The 19,054-nt window shown below is 41.6% G+C and overlaps 1 protein-coding gene across 5 annotated transcripts in view; it reads right to left on the bottom strand.

The window, feature by feature from the left end:
* The window catches only part of ubr4 (ubiquitin protein ligase E3 component n-recognin 4), a 187,034-nt gene that overhangs the window by 85,431 nt on the left and 82,549 nt on the right, over window positions 1-19,054 (bottom strand). For 3 of the 5 annotated variants that reach the window (XM_068017283.1, XM_068017284.1, XM_068017286.1), the window contains exons 44-53: window positions 18,173-18,330; window positions 17,371-17,545; window positions 15,216-15,417; window positions 13,839-14,002; window positions 11,493-11,709; window positions 10,877-11,093; window positions 5,918-5,950; window positions 3,838-3,901; window positions 3,450-3,584; window positions 2,764-2,938 (exon numbers count right to left, since the gene is read on the bottom strand). In XM_068017283.1, the coding sequence (XP_067873384.1) occupies window positions 2,764-2,938; window positions 3,450-3,584; window positions 3,838-3,901; window positions 5,918-5,950; window positions 10,877-11,093; window positions 11,493-11,709; window positions 13,839-14,002; window positions 15,216-15,417; window positions 17,371-17,545; window positions 18,173-18,330 (1,540 nt within the window). The remainder of the gene's footprint in view (window positions 1-2,763; window positions 2,939-3,449; window positions 3,585-3,837; window positions 3,902-5,917; window positions 5,951-10,876; window positions 11,094-11,492; window positions 11,710-13,838; window positions 14,003-15,215; window positions 15,418-17,370; window positions 17,546-18,172; window positions 18,331-19,054) is intronic. The other 2 variants (XM_068017287.1, XM_068017288.1) reach the window with 1 other exon arrangement.

The following is a 19,054-nucleotide window of genomic DNA, read 5'->3' as shown; positions in this document are numbered from 1 at the left end:
AAAGTCAGTAATTGGCTTTATGCAGAATAAGACACTTAAAATCTGCTATTTCACTCTATCTGCCTCATCCTAATTTTTTATTCCTTCAAGGGATGTGGGCATCGCTTGCCAGGTCAGCATTTATTGCTCATCCCTAATTTCCTTGTGAAGGTACTCCCATAGTGCTGTTAGGTAGGCAGTTTGTATCTTTATTATGTTTTTGTAGCTGTTTGCGACAACAGAGTGGCTTGTTAGGCTGCTTCAGAAGGGAGTTAAGTCTCATGCACTTGCTTTATTGGAGTTTGGAGCCAGCTACAGGCCAGATCAGATAAGGACAGTAGTTTTCCTTCTGTAAAGGATGCTAGTGTGCCAGTTGGGTTTTTACAATAATCCAGTCATTTCATGGTTACCTTCACTGATACCAGCTTTCTATTTTCAGATTTCTTTTTAAACTGTTCAAATTCACAGACTGCCACGGAGGAATTTGAACTCACGTCTCCAGGTTATTAGTCCAGGCCTCTGAATTATTAGTCCAATAACATAACCACTACACTACCGTGGCCGATAAATTAATGGTCTGGTAATTTAAATGGAACTGTATTCAGCGATTTGTTGAATATGGTCACATGGAACTTTGTCATTTGCCTTGATCTGAACGACTATCAACACTGCAAGCACTCAGATTAACTGCCCAGCACTACAACAGGACGCGATGCTTCAACAGGACGCGATGCTTCAACAGTACTGATGATTTAACTGCACACTGATGATTTAACTGCAGTGGGTTGGACTCCACATGCCAGATAACTTTTAGTTAGTATATGGAACACTTCTGTGTTGGTGAATGACTTGGCAAATCTGTTTTTGTTTTATCTGCACAATAAGACCAGATTTCAGTCTGGACAGATTAGTCACCTACCCAGTAACAGCTATTATACCACTGTAAAGATTAATAACTCATTACCAACAGCCAGCACTACACAATCCTGCTAGTGTGGACCCAGAGGAGTTAAGAGACATTGTCAGATCAGTGGCAAACATTCATTTTGAACATGGTTTTACTGAAAGCGAGCCTACTCAGGGTCTGGAGTTCCCCGAAAAAAAAATCCTGGCCATATTACATAATCATAATCAGAACAGATCAAAAATCAGTAAATATGCAGTGTAAGCATCCTGAAGTATTTGGTCACAACTGAAACAAGGGAGATGTGTGAAACCTGTAGGTGTTTGATGAGGTGGGTTAGTGCTAGCTGCAAACCAGTGTCAGTCCAGGATCATGTACCATATTATTTATAATGTTGCATAATAATGTCCCCTTGTCTTCACCTTCAAAACAACGAGCCTTTACATTCATTCAGTTATTTCCTACTATTTCCATTGCTTATAACATGATTCCACACAAAACACATCTTTATCCTCTTCTGCTGCTCTCCAGAGGGACCATTCCCTCAAAGATACACTTGGCCATTCTTCCAACCCAACATTCAGCTACCAATCCTGTCACTTTCCCATGCAAGAGAGAGAGAGAGACAGGAAACCTGTTCATTTGTTCATACAGCATTGCTCAGGGCCCTAAACATTCCATTCATACCAAGCAGAAATGTGAGTACTACTTCTTATCTTGTCACTAGTGCACAGTATCAAAAGGAATCCAAAAAAACATTCCATCAGCCTTTATCTCAGGGGTCTGGAAATGGCAATACTTCAGTTGTACAAAGCGCTGATTAGACCACTGCATTGTGTTTTGGGCTGCTAACCTCAGCAAAGATGTATTGACCTTGGAGGGGGTACAGATTCACCAAAATGACATCAGGGCTTAATAGGTTAAATTATGACAAAAGGTTGCAAAAACTTGGTTTGTATTCCCCTGAGTTTAGACAGTTGATCGGTCATCTAATTGAGGTAATTAAAGGGATTTGAAGGGCTGGATACAGAGAAATTATTCCCTGATGTGGGAATCCACAACAAGGGAACATAGCTTGGCCATTCAGGAGTGAAATCAGTAATTAATTTTCTACCCCACACAAAGGGTAGAAGAAATCTGGAACTCGCAGCTCCAAAAGTCAGTGGATGTTGGGCATGTTAAAATTTTCAAGACCAAGTTAGACATTTTTATTCGGTAAAGGTATCAAAAGAAATGGATCAAAGGTGGGTAAATGGAGTTGAGGTACAGATCAGCTATGATGTAACATAATGGTGGAACAAGCTCATGGGGCTGAATGGTCTGCTCCTGTTTTTACATAACACAGTTCTGGTGGGTATTGGACATCTTTTCTCAGTCACTAATGGGCCTGCTGTGTCCACAATTCGTCAGGTTTTATTTCAAATTTCCTGCACTTGCAGTTTTTATTTTATTTTTCCAGTGTTCATGCGTGCATATGCATGCATGGGAACACGCATGCACATGAATGTGCATATGCGCATGTGCTCCTTTCCCTCACTTAGCTATCTTCATTTCCTTTTCTTCTTTCAGTATCTTTTCACTGTCACACTGGAATGATGTCTGCGTACGATCCATCTGTTTTCATCTCTCCACAGCTTTTCAAAAACAGTTTAGCTGGACATTTAATCCCTCTCTGTGGCAGGAGTTAGTATTCCTGATTTCTGCTTTTCTCTTCCCTCACCACCTTAACCGTCTTAATAAGGGGCTCACCTCTTCCAGTTTCCAATCCTGATTAAATGCCTATACTCAGAACCTGAACTCACCCATTCTCTTCATTGAGACAGGTGGATCTGTTGGATATTTCCAGTATTTAATCACCTCATCCACATGCGAAAGCTCACCTTTATCAGTTTGTGATGCTTTCACCTCCGTGAAGTGCACAAGATTATTGGGTCGCATCATCGCGATGGAACGTGCTGTGATAATCAGTCGTTGAAACACTTCTGGGTCAAGGTCACGACCATCCTTGTTCCAAGTATTCAGAATCTGCACAGCATTATTCAGCAAAGCTTGATCCTGATGAAACATGGAAAAGAGAACTATTTGAACACATATTGAAGATACTGTAATTATGTTATTCAAACATTACAAGCCAGATGAATGCCTACCCTACTTTCATACACCCCTTTTCTGCTATTATACACAGCACTTGCAGAACAAAGTATAGCATTATTGCAGCATATTCTCAAACTTGTAAGCATGTATTCTCCTGCTGAGTTGAAGAATGAAGTGGACAAGCCAAAACAGATTTTGGTATCAGACCTTAGCTGATGCCATCACCAGTTTGAAAGGTCAGCTTCAGATCAGCCCAGTGCTGCCTGGTACTGCTCAGTAACACTCGATGTATGGACATCTGCATCCAACATTGCAGGCCATCCAATGGCTGGCTTGTGTTCTTGTGTCAGTGGAGCTGACACAGCAACAGTCCCTGGCCCCATAATAAATGCCCTACAGATGCACCCAGCGTTTGACACACAGACTGGTTGCATACAAGTGTGTGAAAAGCAATTCACCAGACACACATCACCTTATGATTATGATAACTGCCACGGCTGTTGTGCAGACTTGCCAGCAGCCCCTTGGTTTGCTGTTGAACACTGGATGGAGTTGGCATCGACAGCAAAGTAGTGGCCAGTTCCAAAGCAGTCTGTTTATTCTTTTCCTGTAAGAGAACAGACACAGTTACTGTAAGCACTCTCACTCCTCTTTTCCAATAGATAAGTTGGTATGATTAATTCTCTTGATCCAGCAACCAGTTCTCCAGATATCCTCAGAGAGGACCAGGTGGAAAATGAGAAAGAAACCAAAAGGGATTTCTCGAAAACAAAGAGCACCTGCCCACCAACTGATTGAGCAAGAAAATAACACACACCCTTTCTCTCCTTTCCCTGAATCCCCAAGGCAAGTAAGTTTACCTTTTCAGTTGACGATCCAACAGCAAAGCAGCTTTCCAGTACTTCCATTGAGCTCACCACCAGCCTAAAGAGAAAGGGAAGCATTACTTTCCTATTGCTAAACTCATTATTGGGAGAGGGAAGAGAGCTCCTTATTGTTAAACAGTACATAAAAGGGCTTTGATGCAATCTAAAGCAACAAGTAGTATCTTTAGGATTACTCTAACAGAGCTCTCCTTCCAGCAGAAGATGGGAGAATGCCTCCAATATTGGAACAAGCTAAATACTAACAACTTATAACCAGATTTCGCAACATTTTTCTTCAAGGCTCAAATGGTTCATTTACCTCTGATAATTAAGAGTCTTTGCACTATTGCTTAAAAGTATATTTAAAAAAGCCGCTTCAGTTTTATATTTTGTTTGCGAGTTCAGGCCCACTTCAGGGACAATGAAGGTGGTCTTGCCAGTGAAGCCCACATCTAAGAATTATTTTATTCCTAATAAAGGGTCACAAATATATACTTAAAACATTAAAAGCACAATTTGATACAGTTCAGACAGTGCATTGATAAAAGTTAAAGGAAAGTGATTATAATAACATTACACAATTTAAGCCAGAAGCGATGATTAAAAGCTTTAGACAATGACTTTCAATACAGAATCAAAATTGCGATGATAACAAAGGAGAAGGGCAAACAGATTCCGGGTGAATGGAAACAGTTTTGAAGGATTACAGGCAGAACTTTATAAACCTGATATCTAGCAGACAACATTGGGACACATGCACAGAGTCAAATGCAGAAATCATTACAAGCCCATATCTGTTTGAAAGATCAACTCCAACCACTCACCTGTCATCATATCACTCAATTCTTTCTCTCTAGAAGTCTCTAAACTATAGTGAACAAGTTGTCCATACAGACCCTACCAAATTTTTCACTTCGTCATATTCTTGAAATCTTCAAGATCAACTGGACATTAGTTTCATTGTTCGTCCCTGTGACCTCTCAAAGGGCAATAGGAGCTTTCTGATGATCAGGTGACCTGAGTAGTTCAGATGGAGTCTGAGCAATGCTGCATACATCAACAGTACTATATCTCTGTACTCCAAGCCTGAACGTTAATTGACATTTTTACTGCAGCTAAGGATTATGCTGACAGTTAATTAGCCACTATAATTGCATCAGTACACTGCCCCACTCTTCCATTTAGAACATATTGAAATTAATCTCCCACGTTACTAGCCTAGTTAACTATAATGTCCAAATCGTTCTGTTTCTGGTTGTGTTCTCTCTCATTACACACCCTCTTTTTATTCTGGCATTGTCTGCAAAATTGTGGAGATCTTACTCCCAAACTCTTATCCAAGTCATTAGCATGAAAAACAGCAAGACCTATCCGCGCTCGTCCAATTCTGGCCTCTTGTGCATCCCTGATTTTAATTGCTCAATCATTAGTGATCATGCCTTCAGCTCCCAAGGCCATAAGCTCTGGAGTTTCCTCTCTAAATTGTTCCACCTCTCTGTGTCCCTTTCCTCCTTTAAGATGCTCCTGAAAACCTACCTCTTTGACCAAGTTTCTGGTCATCTGCCCTAATACCTCCTTATGTGGCTTGGTATCAAATTTTGATTGATTACAATCTTATGTAGCGCCTTGAGATGTTTCACTATGTTAAAGACACTATATAATACAAGCTGTTGCTGTTGAATAAAGCTCCAATATTCAATTTACTCTAAAGATACTTGTCAATACAACCTCCTACAGAGATAAAAGAACCAAAACGCTAATAGCTCTAAAAACTAAACACATGCAATCAGGTGATACTGCCACGGGGTCCAGCCAGCCAGCAAGATGCATGCAGTTATTTCATGCCCCCATTGTTAGAGCGTTCGAGGTCAATCCATACAAAATATGTGACATGACTGGAGACAATTTCACTGACTTAAACATGTGTCCTGGATTCAGTGTTATTTTGAAGAGCTCTTCAGGAACAAATGACAAAAATGTGTGTGGTTACTGCTGTTTTAAATAGTGAGATGCCACAAACACAAAAACACAAATGTAAGAGAGAACAGGATAAAAAGAAAGGAGGGATACTAACCGGTCTAAGGAGCTTAGGGATTCAGTCTCAAAACTTTCAGGGAACAACAGAAAAGAAAACCACATGAGAACTTTAAATAAAGCAAACACAATCCTTTTACCACTTTAGAAAAAGAAATAGAAAGAGAAGATGAGCAATCAGGCATGCAGTATCTGCACAAAGAGGATGTGATGGGGGTCATGCAATGTGATTGCTGTGAAATACTTGGTCATCAGCACACAGCACAGGGTCCCCACAGAAGGATGGCATGCTTGGTGGAGACAGATTATTTGCAGTTCTCAGCTTTTATACCTAGATGATCCCATTCAGTGCACTGCTTGTAATTGTGGAAATTGACTCATTAAGCACACAAACGCATTTACAATTTTCAAGATATGCAAGTTTGTGGAGAAACCCCAGTGGAGATTTCAATTTCCAATGAAGAAGCATACTGGGGTTCTAAAAAACACAGTGGGGTTTCCACTTTGAGCAGGTAGAGTTGGTGCATAGCCTGTGTCTCATTTCAAAAAACCCTGCAATATTCACAACTACTGCAGCAATCCGCTGTACTAACACTACACAGGCTCAAAACACACAGGAAACAGATTCAGTCGTTAAGTCCTTGACATGCTTACTACTGACAACTTCAGCTTTCAGATTACACTTGCTTCCCCTTTCCCCCACTACAGTCTCTATAGTTTAAAGATCTATCTGATGCTCAGTTCCCTTAACACTGATTGCATCTGCCTTCAAGGTGATAAACGCAATAATTCAAAATTTCCTACTGAGACTAACATTTTAAAATACTTTGCAGATATTAAGTTGGTCAAACTTTTATTTAAACATCTGGAGATGATGCTGAACTATCAGTGCTTTAAGCAAGAACTATAAAGTCCATTCGCTCAATGTGTAAAAAAATCATTTTGTGCCCTTTTCTCTTCAAGTTTTAAGTGAGAGATACCCCATATCCTTAGATTTACCCAATCTCCTCCTTCGTTGCATGTCAACAACAATGCGCATTTCCGTAGTGCCTTAAACATGGAAAAACGCCCACAGTGCTTCACAGAGGCATTATCAGACAAACACAGTCTCTAAACCAAAGGATGAAATATTAAGAGGTGAAAAAGAGTGGTTTTCATGGATAGTCTTAACAGGGGAAGAGATGGAAGGGTTTAAGAGATGGAATTCCAGAACACTTGGCCCAGGTGCTTGAATGCAAAAAGGTTAAACCAAGCGGAGGTGGGAGGAAAATGCACAAGAGGCCAGAGTCAAAGGAATGGAGATTTTGGGGTGGGAGGGGGTCGGGGTGGGAAAAAGTTTGCAGTAGATTACAGGGATAAGGAAGATAAAAGATGTGCAGGGATTCAAACTTTAGGATGAGAATTTTAAGTTTGAGGCATTGTACCTGAAGCCAATATAGATCAGCGGGCAGAGGTGATGTACGACCAGGCAATGTAGTTTTGGATGAGATTACATGTACAGGGGGTGAAAGCTGAAAGACTGGCCAAGAGCACTTGGGAATAGCTCAAAGGCATGGGTAAGGGTTTTGGAGGAACATGGGCTGAACTAGGTGTGGAGGAAGGCAATGTTGCAGAGATAGTCTTTATGATGGAGAGGATATGGGGATCAGAAATTCAGCTCAGGATCAAGTAGGATGCCAAGATTGCAAACAGTTTAGCTCAATCTGAAAGTAGTGGGGGAGGGGGACGGAATCAATAGCAAAGGTATGGAATTTGCAGTGGGGCCACAGATATGGCTTTGGGTTTCCCAGTGTTTCACTGAAGGAAAGTAGCTGATCCAAGACTGGATGTTGGACAAGTAGGCTGACATCACAGAGGCAGTGGAGAGCTCGAGAGACATAGAAGTGGCTGTTGTTAGCACACACCCATTTGGATGCTATCATTGATGGACAGCATGTAGATGAGGAAGAGGAGAAGTCAAGGATAGCATCTTGGAGGACACTGGAGGGAACAGTGCAAGGGTGCAAAGAGAAGCCTTTGTTGGAAATGCTTTGGCTATAATCAGATAGGCAAGAGTGGAGCCAAGCCAGGGCAGGCGGTCAGGCAGTGGTTGTTTGGGGGGGGAAAGGACAATGTAGGAGAGGCACGAGAGGAGACTGTTGTTGTCAGCAGTGTCAAAGGCTGCAAACAGGCCAAGGAGAAAAGAATACACCATGGTCACAGTCATAGAGGATGTCATTTGTGACTTTTATTTGGTCTGCTTCGGTGCTGTGGAATGCAGCGTTGAGAGATTCAAACACGGAATTGTGTGAAAGGTGGACATGGATTTAAGGGGCAACAATAAATTTAAGGAGACAAAAGTGGGGTTGGAAATGGGGCAGTCGTTTGCAAGGACAGAGGGGTTGAGGGAGGCTCCCTTGTGGGGGATGGTAGTTTTGAAGGGAACAGTACCTGAGGAAAAGGAACCACTCACAATGGCAGCTAACATTGGGATCAGGAAGAAAAGCTGGGTGATCAGCAGCCTAGTGTGAATGGGGTCAAGAGAGGAGGAGATGGTTCTCATGGACAAGATGATCTTACAGAGGCCATCGGGGAAGATAGGAGAGAAATTAGAGAAAGATGTTGATCCAAGGCTAGGGAGGAAGCAATAGTTGATAGAGATGAAGGTGAAGAAGATGGGGGGTGAAGGGAATAGGTGTGAGGGGCTTAAGGAGATGGTCAGCAATACAGCAAATGCAGTCCAGGATAATCCAGACATTGTGGACAGTTTTGGCAGAGGTGATTGAGGCCTGATAGCACTTGTGGTCTAGCCAGATGGATGGATGGCCATTGCACTTGGGTGCCAGATAAGTACAAATCTGCCCCATGGACATGCGGAAGCCAAAATGGAGATGTACTGGGGGATGAACCAGGATGAGAGAATGAAAATTTTTCTGGGGGCAAGGGCATCAAAAGGTGGAGCTGAGGGAGTGGCTGAGCAAATTGACAGCTGCAGAAATATAATTTTTTAGTTTTTAGTTTTAGAGATACAGCACTGAAACAGGCCCTTCGGCCCACCGAGTCTGTGCCGACCATCAACCACCCTTTTATACTAATCCTACACTAATCCCATATTCCTACCACATCCCCACCTGTCCCTATATTTCCCTACCACCTACCTATACTAGGGACAAATATATAATGGCCAATTTACCTACCAACCTGTAAGTCTTTTGGCTTGTGGGAGGAAACCGGAGCACCCGGAGAAAACCCACGCAGACACAGGGAGAACTTGCAAACTCCACACAGGCAGTACCCAGAATTGAACCCGGGTCGCTGGAGCTGTGAGGCTGCGGTGCTAACCACTGCGCCACTCTGTGGTGAATGGAAGGCCGAAGAGTAGGCAAGTGGGAGTTTGAAAGTACAACTGTGACTTTGGGTAGTTTCTTTCCCAACAGCAGATACAAAAGGAACTCAGGGTTGGAAGGGGGTTAGGTAATGAAGGATGCAAGAATACGGTTGGAGATGGTCTTGTAAGTGATCTAGACCATGGGAGCAGAGGGGCCACAGGAAATTACATGGTCAAGTGAGTACAAATATTAGTAGGAAAGTTTGTATGGAAGCAGAAGTGTCAGGCAGTGAAATCAAGAGTACAGAGGGAAAAGGGAGTTAAGATGAAGAGTTAAATCACAGAGGATTCAGAGTCACTCTGTGTAGAGGCTAAGGAAGGAAAGGAGTGAGGATATCTTGGAGAAATTTGGGGTGGGGTTCAGTGCAGAAATGGCACATAATTTTTTTTTCAAGAAGAGAGTTGAAACGGGTAAACAAGTGAAAGTGTTCGCTGGAGGAGAAGATACCAGAGAACTAAAAGAGTAGACCATCGTGTGATTTGGTAACAAGAGCCACACTGTCACCATGGCTGTTTTGATAGGGAGATGGTGCAAAGTATAGTCAGTCAGCCAGCGAGACTTTAGTAAAGGGCAAGATGATGCCACCAATGAGCAAATTTCAATCAAAGCAGAATACCAATGCAATCATTCACAACAAGGGCCCTGCTTACAAGTAAGTAGGCACTCTGGAAAGAAATACAGAGACAAGTGATAATTGTTAATCTGTTAAGAGTCCAAGAGGTGGTTAAGGTGAGAACAGGGAGGTGGTTGAAGTTAACCCCCAACTAACATACTAGGTGGGAAGGTTGATGAGCTAAGAGGATAAGGAAGCTCGAATTGCTGCTCAGATGGAGTCTGCAATCGGCCTTTCAGAGGACATTAAGAGAAGCATAGAGAATAGCTGCAGGTTTATTCAAGGAAGATTTAAGCCTGGAATGGTGACAAAAGAGTAGGGAGGCAGAGATATAGTTATGGATTGGGGAAGCATGACTGGGTGACAAGAATGGGAAGAAACAGGGCGGCAGGGTCTGAGAGGGGTCAAAAGAAAGAAAAAGAGAACAGTCCAATACAAGTAATGAGCTCCAGCTCTGAGTGCAGCCAAAATATACACACAAGAATGGGCAGGGAGAATTCAAGTTACGTGTACATGGCAGAGATTAGGACAGACATGCCCAGGTTGCAAACAGGACAAAGGGAGACAAAATGAAAGGAACAGGATGAAATTTTTAATCTTTGTACATCTAAATCCTTTCCGATTCAACTATTTTCTGGAATACTAGAAATATATGAATCCACCTAGAGTGTAGGAACTGCAAGCTAAGGATACAGTCTGAGATCATGCTGTAATGAAAAGCTTTCACACAACAGCCACACATGGTTCAGTGAGAAGAAACTCTAACACAAACAAACTTTGGTTACAGAACAAATGCTCAAGAGGAACAAAATCATTCCTCATGTAAAATATTTCTTTGCATCATCATCCTTGTCAATTTTGCTCCATGAGGAGTCAACAATAAAATGTATTTTGATGTTTATTATCCCATGGAATCTAATTTACAATGCTGTTAATTTTATGCAAACCACTCTTCATTTGTTCCTCGCCAACTAAGGAGCAAAGTCACGTAACTTTAAACAGTTCCAGTCGTGCTTACCTCTCGAGGACAGAGCCGCTGGTGGAAGATGGAGTGGCTGAGTCCACCTCTCCTGTGGTGTTGCTCTGGTTGACACTTGGAACAGAGACATTATTTACAGAGGCTGTTGGGAAATCCTCTGGAGGTTCATCGGGCCAACCAAATTGCTCCTTTGTCTTTCCATAGATTTTTATTGAATCTACCATTGTAACCCCAGCAGGATCAACTGATGCCCCAACTGGAAAGACCAGGGAAATAAAAGAGAGAATATATCAAGGTCTTGAATAGAAAAAAAAGATTCATCAACACATGAGTAAAGATGATTTGGTCTTAAATCTCTACCAGGGTTCTAGAATGGGAGAAGAACAATGTACTTACTCTGTACTTATTCAAAAAGCAGAAATATCTAACATTTCTTGTATACTTATATTCACTACTACACTGATTTCAGAAAACTGGGGCGAGAGAGTTGGCCAAGCATATAGGATGGTATTACAAAAATCCACAACCTTGGCCAGGCTGGACAAAGGCACGATTGATCAGTGTCGAGAGGAAGCTATGATATTGCAAACCCTATGGGATAACGTGTTTTATAAACTTGCAGTGCATGCATTTCTATTGGCTAGTTATCACTTACCAAAAATGGTTAGCTTCTTATCAGCCTGTAGTGCCTCTTCACGTGTAAATGGATAGTCAAACCAACGAGCTCTCGTCAAGTTCAACTGCATTGTTCGACCAAAAATCTCAATATAGGACGGTGCTCTCTCAATGGCCTGTGTCCCAACCTGGATCCGCATTCCTGTCATTACCATGGTGGCATTGTTGTTGACACCTTCCACTGTAAATCCACCAGGCTGTAAAGGAACACATATACATTCTGAACACCAATCAAGCACAAGTCTATTTACTACTGCCCAATTATTTAACTTCCCTTGGTCCACTATTACAGACAAACATTTGACAGGGAAGATATACATTCATGGCATTAACCATGCCAAAGCCTCTTCCCCTCAACCCACAGAAGACATTCAAAGTAATAGCAATAAACTAAGTGACAACCTTATTATTACAACATGCTACTAGATGTTGGAACATGGTCCACTCCTAGAGACACTACAGGTAATGCAAAAGCACCAACGAGAAAAGGTTTTAGGAGGTTTTTGAAAATAGGGAGGTGGTGTTTAGGTAAGAAAGTCTAGTGAGAAGGAGCACAGTGAGTGAAAGACTGGCCATTAATGGTGAAGCAGAGGGGCCATGGAACAGGGAATAAACTGGTGATGGAGTTGTGAATTGAGTGTGGAAACATTTAGTCAAAAATCACCAAGGACAAGGATCTTAAAACCAACTTGCTAAGTCATGGGAGCCAGTGGAGCTTGGCAAGGACACAAAGCACAGAACTTTGTGGGGGACATGGACCTCAGTGTCCTCCATGAGTAAACTCTTGAGATGATAAGGCATGGATTAAGGTTTTAACAGGGGAGAAACAGCAAGGACAGAACAAAGCAATGTTATGGAAGTGGACAAAGCAATCTTAGTGACTGGTCAGATTTGGGGGAAGGAAGTTTGGAAGCAGTATATCAAAGTTCTGCACGTCCAGACTTTGCCTGGGGTGGCAGTTGGGGAGATGGACTGAGCCAAAACTAAAGGTGGGTAGATGCTTGTAGAAAGAGGATGCCTTTAGCTTTGTGGGCACTCAGCTGCAGAAAGTGCTGCAATAAATAAGCACATTACTATAGGCTTAGCTCATCTTATCGCACTACCTGTTATTGCAGCTGTCAACACTTATGATGTAGTCAATTAAAACCAGGTTGTTCCTGCCAAGCTCTGAGATTTATTTAAAAAAAAGTGACTGCAGCAAGCTGAACACAAGAACATACATGTTTAGCAATATAAACCAACTGCACTAAAATTACTATTCTCAGATTAGCTTTCTAGCTACAATACTTCCAATCCAAGCTGTTAAATGAATCTGAACTCCACAGTTACACAGCAAGTAACCTGTAAATACTGCCTCCTCACATCATGGATGATAATAAGCACAATGTCCAGGATATGAATTCACATATTTGCCACGTGCTAGCTCCCAATCGTCAGTCTTCATTAAAGCTTGCAAATTTTATGTTCCTGTGCTCTAATTCTAGAGAATTACTTTAATTCAATCCACATTATTACCTTCATTTTATCAACATTTTAAAAATCTGTCCTCTTTCCATTTTCAAGGAGCACACCTGTTATGTCTTAGAATTGCCCAGTCATTGTTCTTGAAGCTCATTCCAATAAACACAATGTCCTTTTGAAAGGAGACGTAAAATTGCACCAAAATTGCAGGTGTAGTTATACTGAATAAAATGAGCATTTCAATTTATGAGCAAATGCCCTCAACATACTATCAACTTAATTAAACTTGCCAGTATTTGCACATTACGTTCATTTGGTAGTTGATAATCTCACAAATTTTCTCCCTTATTAAGACATCCAAACACTGGACAATAAAATCAAGACTAAGTAGGGAGAAACAATTTCCACTGGCAGGAGAATCAGTAACCAGAGGACATAGATTCAAAGAACCATAGGTGAGATGAGGAGCCTTTTCTTTTTAAACACAGTGAGTTGCTATGTTCTGGAATGCACTACCTGATAGGATGGCGGAAGCAGATCGAATAGTAACTTTCAATAGGGAATTGGATTGATACTTGAAAAAGGAGAAATTTGCAGGGCTATAGGGAAGAGAAGGGGAGCGGGGCTAATTAGATAGCTCTTTCACAGGCACGGTGGGCCGACTTGGCCACCTCTGTGCTGTATCATTCTATTTTTCACTGTCTATTCTTTTCATGTTTCTTATAATATGGAAATATTGAAAGGTGGGTGGAATTTGCTAAGTAGTTGACAACACATCAAAGATGGGCAAAAATGTTTTTTTTTAAAAAAGAGTTGGTGCTACTTCTAGAGAGAGGTCAGTGGATGTCGTATGGTGGACTCGTACCTTTGTGCTGGCCACATACATTCCTGTGGAGTTCAGTCGATGTTTAATTTGTTGCATGTTGTACACCTGCAGCAAGTCATTTCCCCCAAACTCAACATCAGTCAGTTGCTGGTTGTGTTCAAAGAAATCAATCGGAAATGTTACCTGACTGGAGGTGCGAGTTGCTGTGAACAGAGGCACCAAAAGAACTTCATCAATGGTTAATCAGTTATTCAGGATACCACCAAAGGCACCTTATATCGCGCTATGTACATTTTCTACTGAAAAAACAAAAATTCCCTTTTATCCAACACTTTTGTGCAGAATTATAACTACCAAGTGCAGGCGCTACATTGATGCATTCAACTCGATTATCTAGCATTGCAAATCACTGAGGACCTTTAAGATTTTTGGATTCTGAAATGGTAATTGTAAAACTAAAAATTCACTAATAAATGATAACAAATTTCAGAATAGACATGGCTTGTAGGACTGGCCAGTATTTTTTATTTATATCTCTCAATATGTACCTGTGAGTCAAAACAAATTACAAATTCTTATTCTAACTGTAAATGATTAATGTTGTCAGGAGTGCTTTTAAACACATATGTGGAACAAATCTGGATGTAATCGAACCTGTCTGAAGAAACAGCCCACCTCAAACATTAACTTCAGTCTCCCTTTCTGATGCTGACTGACCTGCTGTACATTTCAGGGAGTCTATTTATTGCAGATATATGTGTAATGGGGAAATGCCATGGGAATAGATATTGTAATATTTGTTGTAACAACTTTTATTACAAGATTCCAATAGTTTATAATTACTACCAATCTCAAGAATATAGAAGACTGCAAAGGCAGCAGCTGCTAAATCTCAGTGGAAAAACCTGGAGCATAAGTCTCTGCACCACCAGTTTGAAATAAGATTAGAAAAATTCTTAAGATGCCTTATGCTTTACTTGCCTATTGCTTTGAGTGACATGAGGGAAACTGCTGAGAGGAGTTTGAAGGTGGCAGTGCACAGGGAGTGGAAATAGCTTTAATAGAGAGTGTTAACAATTAACTCATGGCTAATGCACACCTTTTCAGCTGTATTCATCCAATTCTGTTCTCTCACATTACTGAGCTTCGTAACTCAAAGGAAAAAGTATCACAAGGGATGCAAACTTCATTCCTAAAAGAATTCTGAAAGTGGTCCTGAACAGGGGACCATCCCCCTCACTTCAAGCATGTGAATAGCTGTTAAAAACCTATCCAGAATATCAGGTCTCCGTACAAACACAGGTTTCCTATGTACAAGGGCCAGCTCCCTGAAGTATGCCATCATTATACTCATACATATTCTCAGTTTCTCTCTCCTTTAAGCTAAGCAGAATATCTCAGCGACTAAAACCTTACTGGCAGCTGCAGCCTTGCGCTTGCGGACTGGTTTCAAGATGCTGATGACGCTGCTGGGCTGCAACGAAGGCTGTAGCCAGTAGGAAGTGTTCTCGACATTTGCCATGTAGATCCGCAGGCTGCCATCCTCACATAAGAGTATCATGGTGGTTCTCTGCTGGTCGTTGCTGGCCGTGTGGCGAATTGCAACCATGTCCTGGATCTAAAACATGAAAGGGGGAAACGCAAGAAAATAAAAATATAGGAACAAGCGAAGTTCTTTTCAATGCCTGCCGCTAGGACTTGGTTTACTGGCTAATCTGACCATTTTCATCTTTTCCATCTCTCTCCACCATTAACGGAATCAATTAAAATTTTCCTTTGAATGCGTTTGCTGTAACTGACTGTCTGCTCTAATGCATTATTTCTCAAGGCTTATCGGATGTCTTCTTTCATTTATATTAAATCGCTCTACTTTGGTTCTCTACATTAATTTAACAATTCCTAAATTTGAGACCTTCCCCTACTCTACTTTCCAACGGGAATAGGCAAGTTTCCTCGGCCTACTCTCCAAAACCTGCAACACTCTTAGAACCTTTTCTGTATCTTTAATCTTTTCCAAAATAGTACACAGATATTCCATGAGCACTCTACAAAGTTTGAATGTTTATATTATTTCCTTGTTTTATGGTAATATTCATAGACCTAGCAACCTAATATTCTACCTTCATTGTAATGCAAGGTCTCTGCCCAAAATGTGAACTTGTCGCCAGTTGCCTTCAGCTAAGTTGTCAACATTCACATACCCAGTTTGACTGAGTGCTAACAACCTGTTGCATCGCAGGGGAATCAGAGACAATCACGATTCTGTCCTTGATGACATTCAGCTAGGGGTCACTGGACAGTGATCAGGAACAGGAACCCATTCCCACTCTAATCCAGGATACCTGAAGTAAACTACAGCATCCCAATCAGGAATCAAACCCGACACATTCCTGCTCTGTATGGTTCAGCTACTCACTGGACAAAGTGAGCCACTGGGAGAAACCCTGAAAGAACAGATTGACATTTCAGGTGGTAATCCTTCATTGCAAATGAAAAAGAGAGGCAGGAAACTCTGTTTCCAAACTATTATACCCATCAACTGTCTCTAAGATACTACTTGGCATTTCTGTACTTGTGACCTTAAATTATGATTCTTCGCTTTTCATTCAGTATTTTGGGCAGTCAGACGAACATACGAATTAGGAGCAGCAGTAGACCACTCGGCCTCTCGACCTGCTCCGCCATTCAACAATATCATGGCTGATCTGATTGTAACCTCAACTCCACATTCCCACTTACCCCCAATAACCTTTACCCCTTTGCTTATCAAGAATATTCAAAGACTCTGCTTCCACCACCTTTTGAGGAAGAGAGTTTCAAGGACGCTTAACCCTCAGAGAAAAAATTTCTCAACTCACAAAGTGGCTTCTGCTACCTACCCATGCTGGTACTGATGAAATGGCTCATCTGAAACATTAAACTATCTTCTCTCTTTCCTGCCATGTATTTCCAGTAGTTTTTGTTTTTACTATATTTTGTTACATCTAGATTTAGGAAAAGAGCACAGGATTGTGGAAGGTAAACCACCAGAGAACCAAAAGTCAAATAACTCAGCTGCACAAGGATGGAGGTGTCTGCCCTTCACTGCAGTACTGAACAGTTTGAAAACAGCTGCTGCAGTCCTCAGGTCAGCAATTGCACTGAGTCACCAGCTCCAACTGTCAATAAGGTGATGAAAAATTTTAATCGGAAGCCAGTAGCGGAATTTAATAAATAGCAATCACTGAGCAGCATGGTGTCTGGACTGGGGGCTCACCAGCCCAATTTCATTAATACGTAAGCAATTTCTGTGGCTTTGCCTCTCTTCCCCAAGTTAGATATTAAACTTCTCTCAGGATTACTTGGATCCAGTAGAGTTATGTTACACTGGAATCAAAGTATTTTAAAATAATCTGCACTAAACTGAAGAAACCTGTGTATTTTTCTGATAGAAAATTATATTAATGTTTTCAAAAGAGTGATTCAGAACAAATCTACAATTAGTATCAATAATAAACAGGTTGAATTCATATCTTTGTCTTTTCAGGCATCAAATGGTTGAAGGTCTGCATTCCCTGAGACAGTGACTGACCTTGGCTTTGGCCGGTAGAGTTTTGATTTCTTGGATGAGGAAGGTATCCGGTTTGACCATGATGACAAGTGGAATTCCAGTGGTCTGCTGGACACAGCAGACCAGGCCAGGATGGTTCATCACCTCTGACCACTGGCACAGGGCAGGAACAGTCTTCCCACTGCCACCATTTGAACTAGAGAGGAGAATAAAGGAAGACAAATATGAACAGGTGAATCATACAGATTGAGATGATGATGCAAACACCATGGAGACAGCCTGATATAAAGAGAGGGACAGCAGCGCCGCAGGAGGGAGAGCGAGCGCAAGAGAAGGGCATGGGAGGGAGGCAATGGGAAGAAAAGGGGATGGGGCAAGGCAACCAGAGAAAAGGGGAGAGCAGAGAATGGGGAGGATAGAAAAAGAGATATGAGTAGATATCATTGAGTTTTAACCGTCTGACACCTACGGTTGACTACATATTAACCCTCCAAGTCCCAGAAGACTGTAAGCAGCTGTGGAGATATTTCAGATGTAGACACTGTTCTGACCAAGATTCCATACCTGAAACTTTAGCCTGTGTGTTCTCTCCGCAGATGCTGACTGACCTGCTGAGCATTTCCAGCATTTACAGTTTTTTACTTATCATTTTGCATACCAGTCTCTGTTGGGGCACTTAACGTTTCGCTAATTAATTTTAATTATTAGCATAAACACATGGAATACAGCAGGTTCCTCAAAGCTGAAAAGAGCCCAATTTCTGAGAAGCTGCTGGAAGGGCCATCTGACCCTCACCAGGTGGCAGTTCCTAGGCGTCACTCACCTTTTCAGGTTGATTGGGAACAGGTGCAGCACTTCCAGCGTTGTGCGACTTAACATGGCAGCAAACGACTTGCCCTGACTGTAACTAAAAAACAGCATTTGCAGAACATGGGAGTAATAGACGGAGACACCACCGCCAGCAACCTGCCCATTACTGTCCTGGAAAGAAAAGGAGAACTATGTTCAGGTGTGTACATGGAACAGAACACATTTACACAACAATCCAATCAATGGATTAAAGCACTAATTAGCTTAATATTGTGTTTGGAATGCAGATATCACACCAGTAAAAATGATAAGAGGTAGCATAGCGATTATGTCACTGGACTAGTAGTAATATAGAGAAAGGGAATTTAAATCCCACCATGGCAGCCTGAGTGTTGGAAAAATCTGGAAATAAAAAATGAATATCAGTAAAAGTGACCATGAAGCTGTTGCGATATTGTAAAAACCCAACTGGCTCACTACTATCCCCTTAGGGAAGAAAACCTGCCATTCTTGAGCGATCTGCCTTTTATGCGACCCCAGTCTCACACCAACATTGTTGACTCTTATCTGCACTCTGAAGTGACCCAGCAAGACTGTTAAATCACCTTCTCAAGGCAACATAGAATGGGCCATAAATACCTGCCTTTCCAGCAATCCCAAGACTTAAAACAAAACATTTCTGTAACTTCGAGCATCAGCATGCATAGAAATTACAACACGGAAACAGGCCATTCAGCCCTATAAGTCTATGTTGGTGCCCATCTTCCACACATGCAGTATCCTAATCGTCCACCGAGTTACCCCTTTCCGTCAACCAGCTCTCTAACCTATTCATAAACATTCTTAGCTGTTTATAGATTCCATTACAACTCAATATTTATATTGTACAATAACA

This window comes from Heterodontus francisci, chromosome 37 (genome assembly GCF_036365525.1).
Source record: "Heterodontus francisci isolate sHetFra1 chromosome 37, sHetFra1.hap1, whole genome shotgun sequence".
NCBI classification, from domain to species: domain Eukaryota; kingdom Metazoa; phylum Chordata; class Chondrichthyes; order Heterodontiformes; family Heterodontidae; genus Heterodontus; species Heterodontus francisci.
The sequence above is the reverse complement of the archived record's forward strand: the minus strand, read 5'-3'. Positions and strand labels throughout refer to the sequence as shown.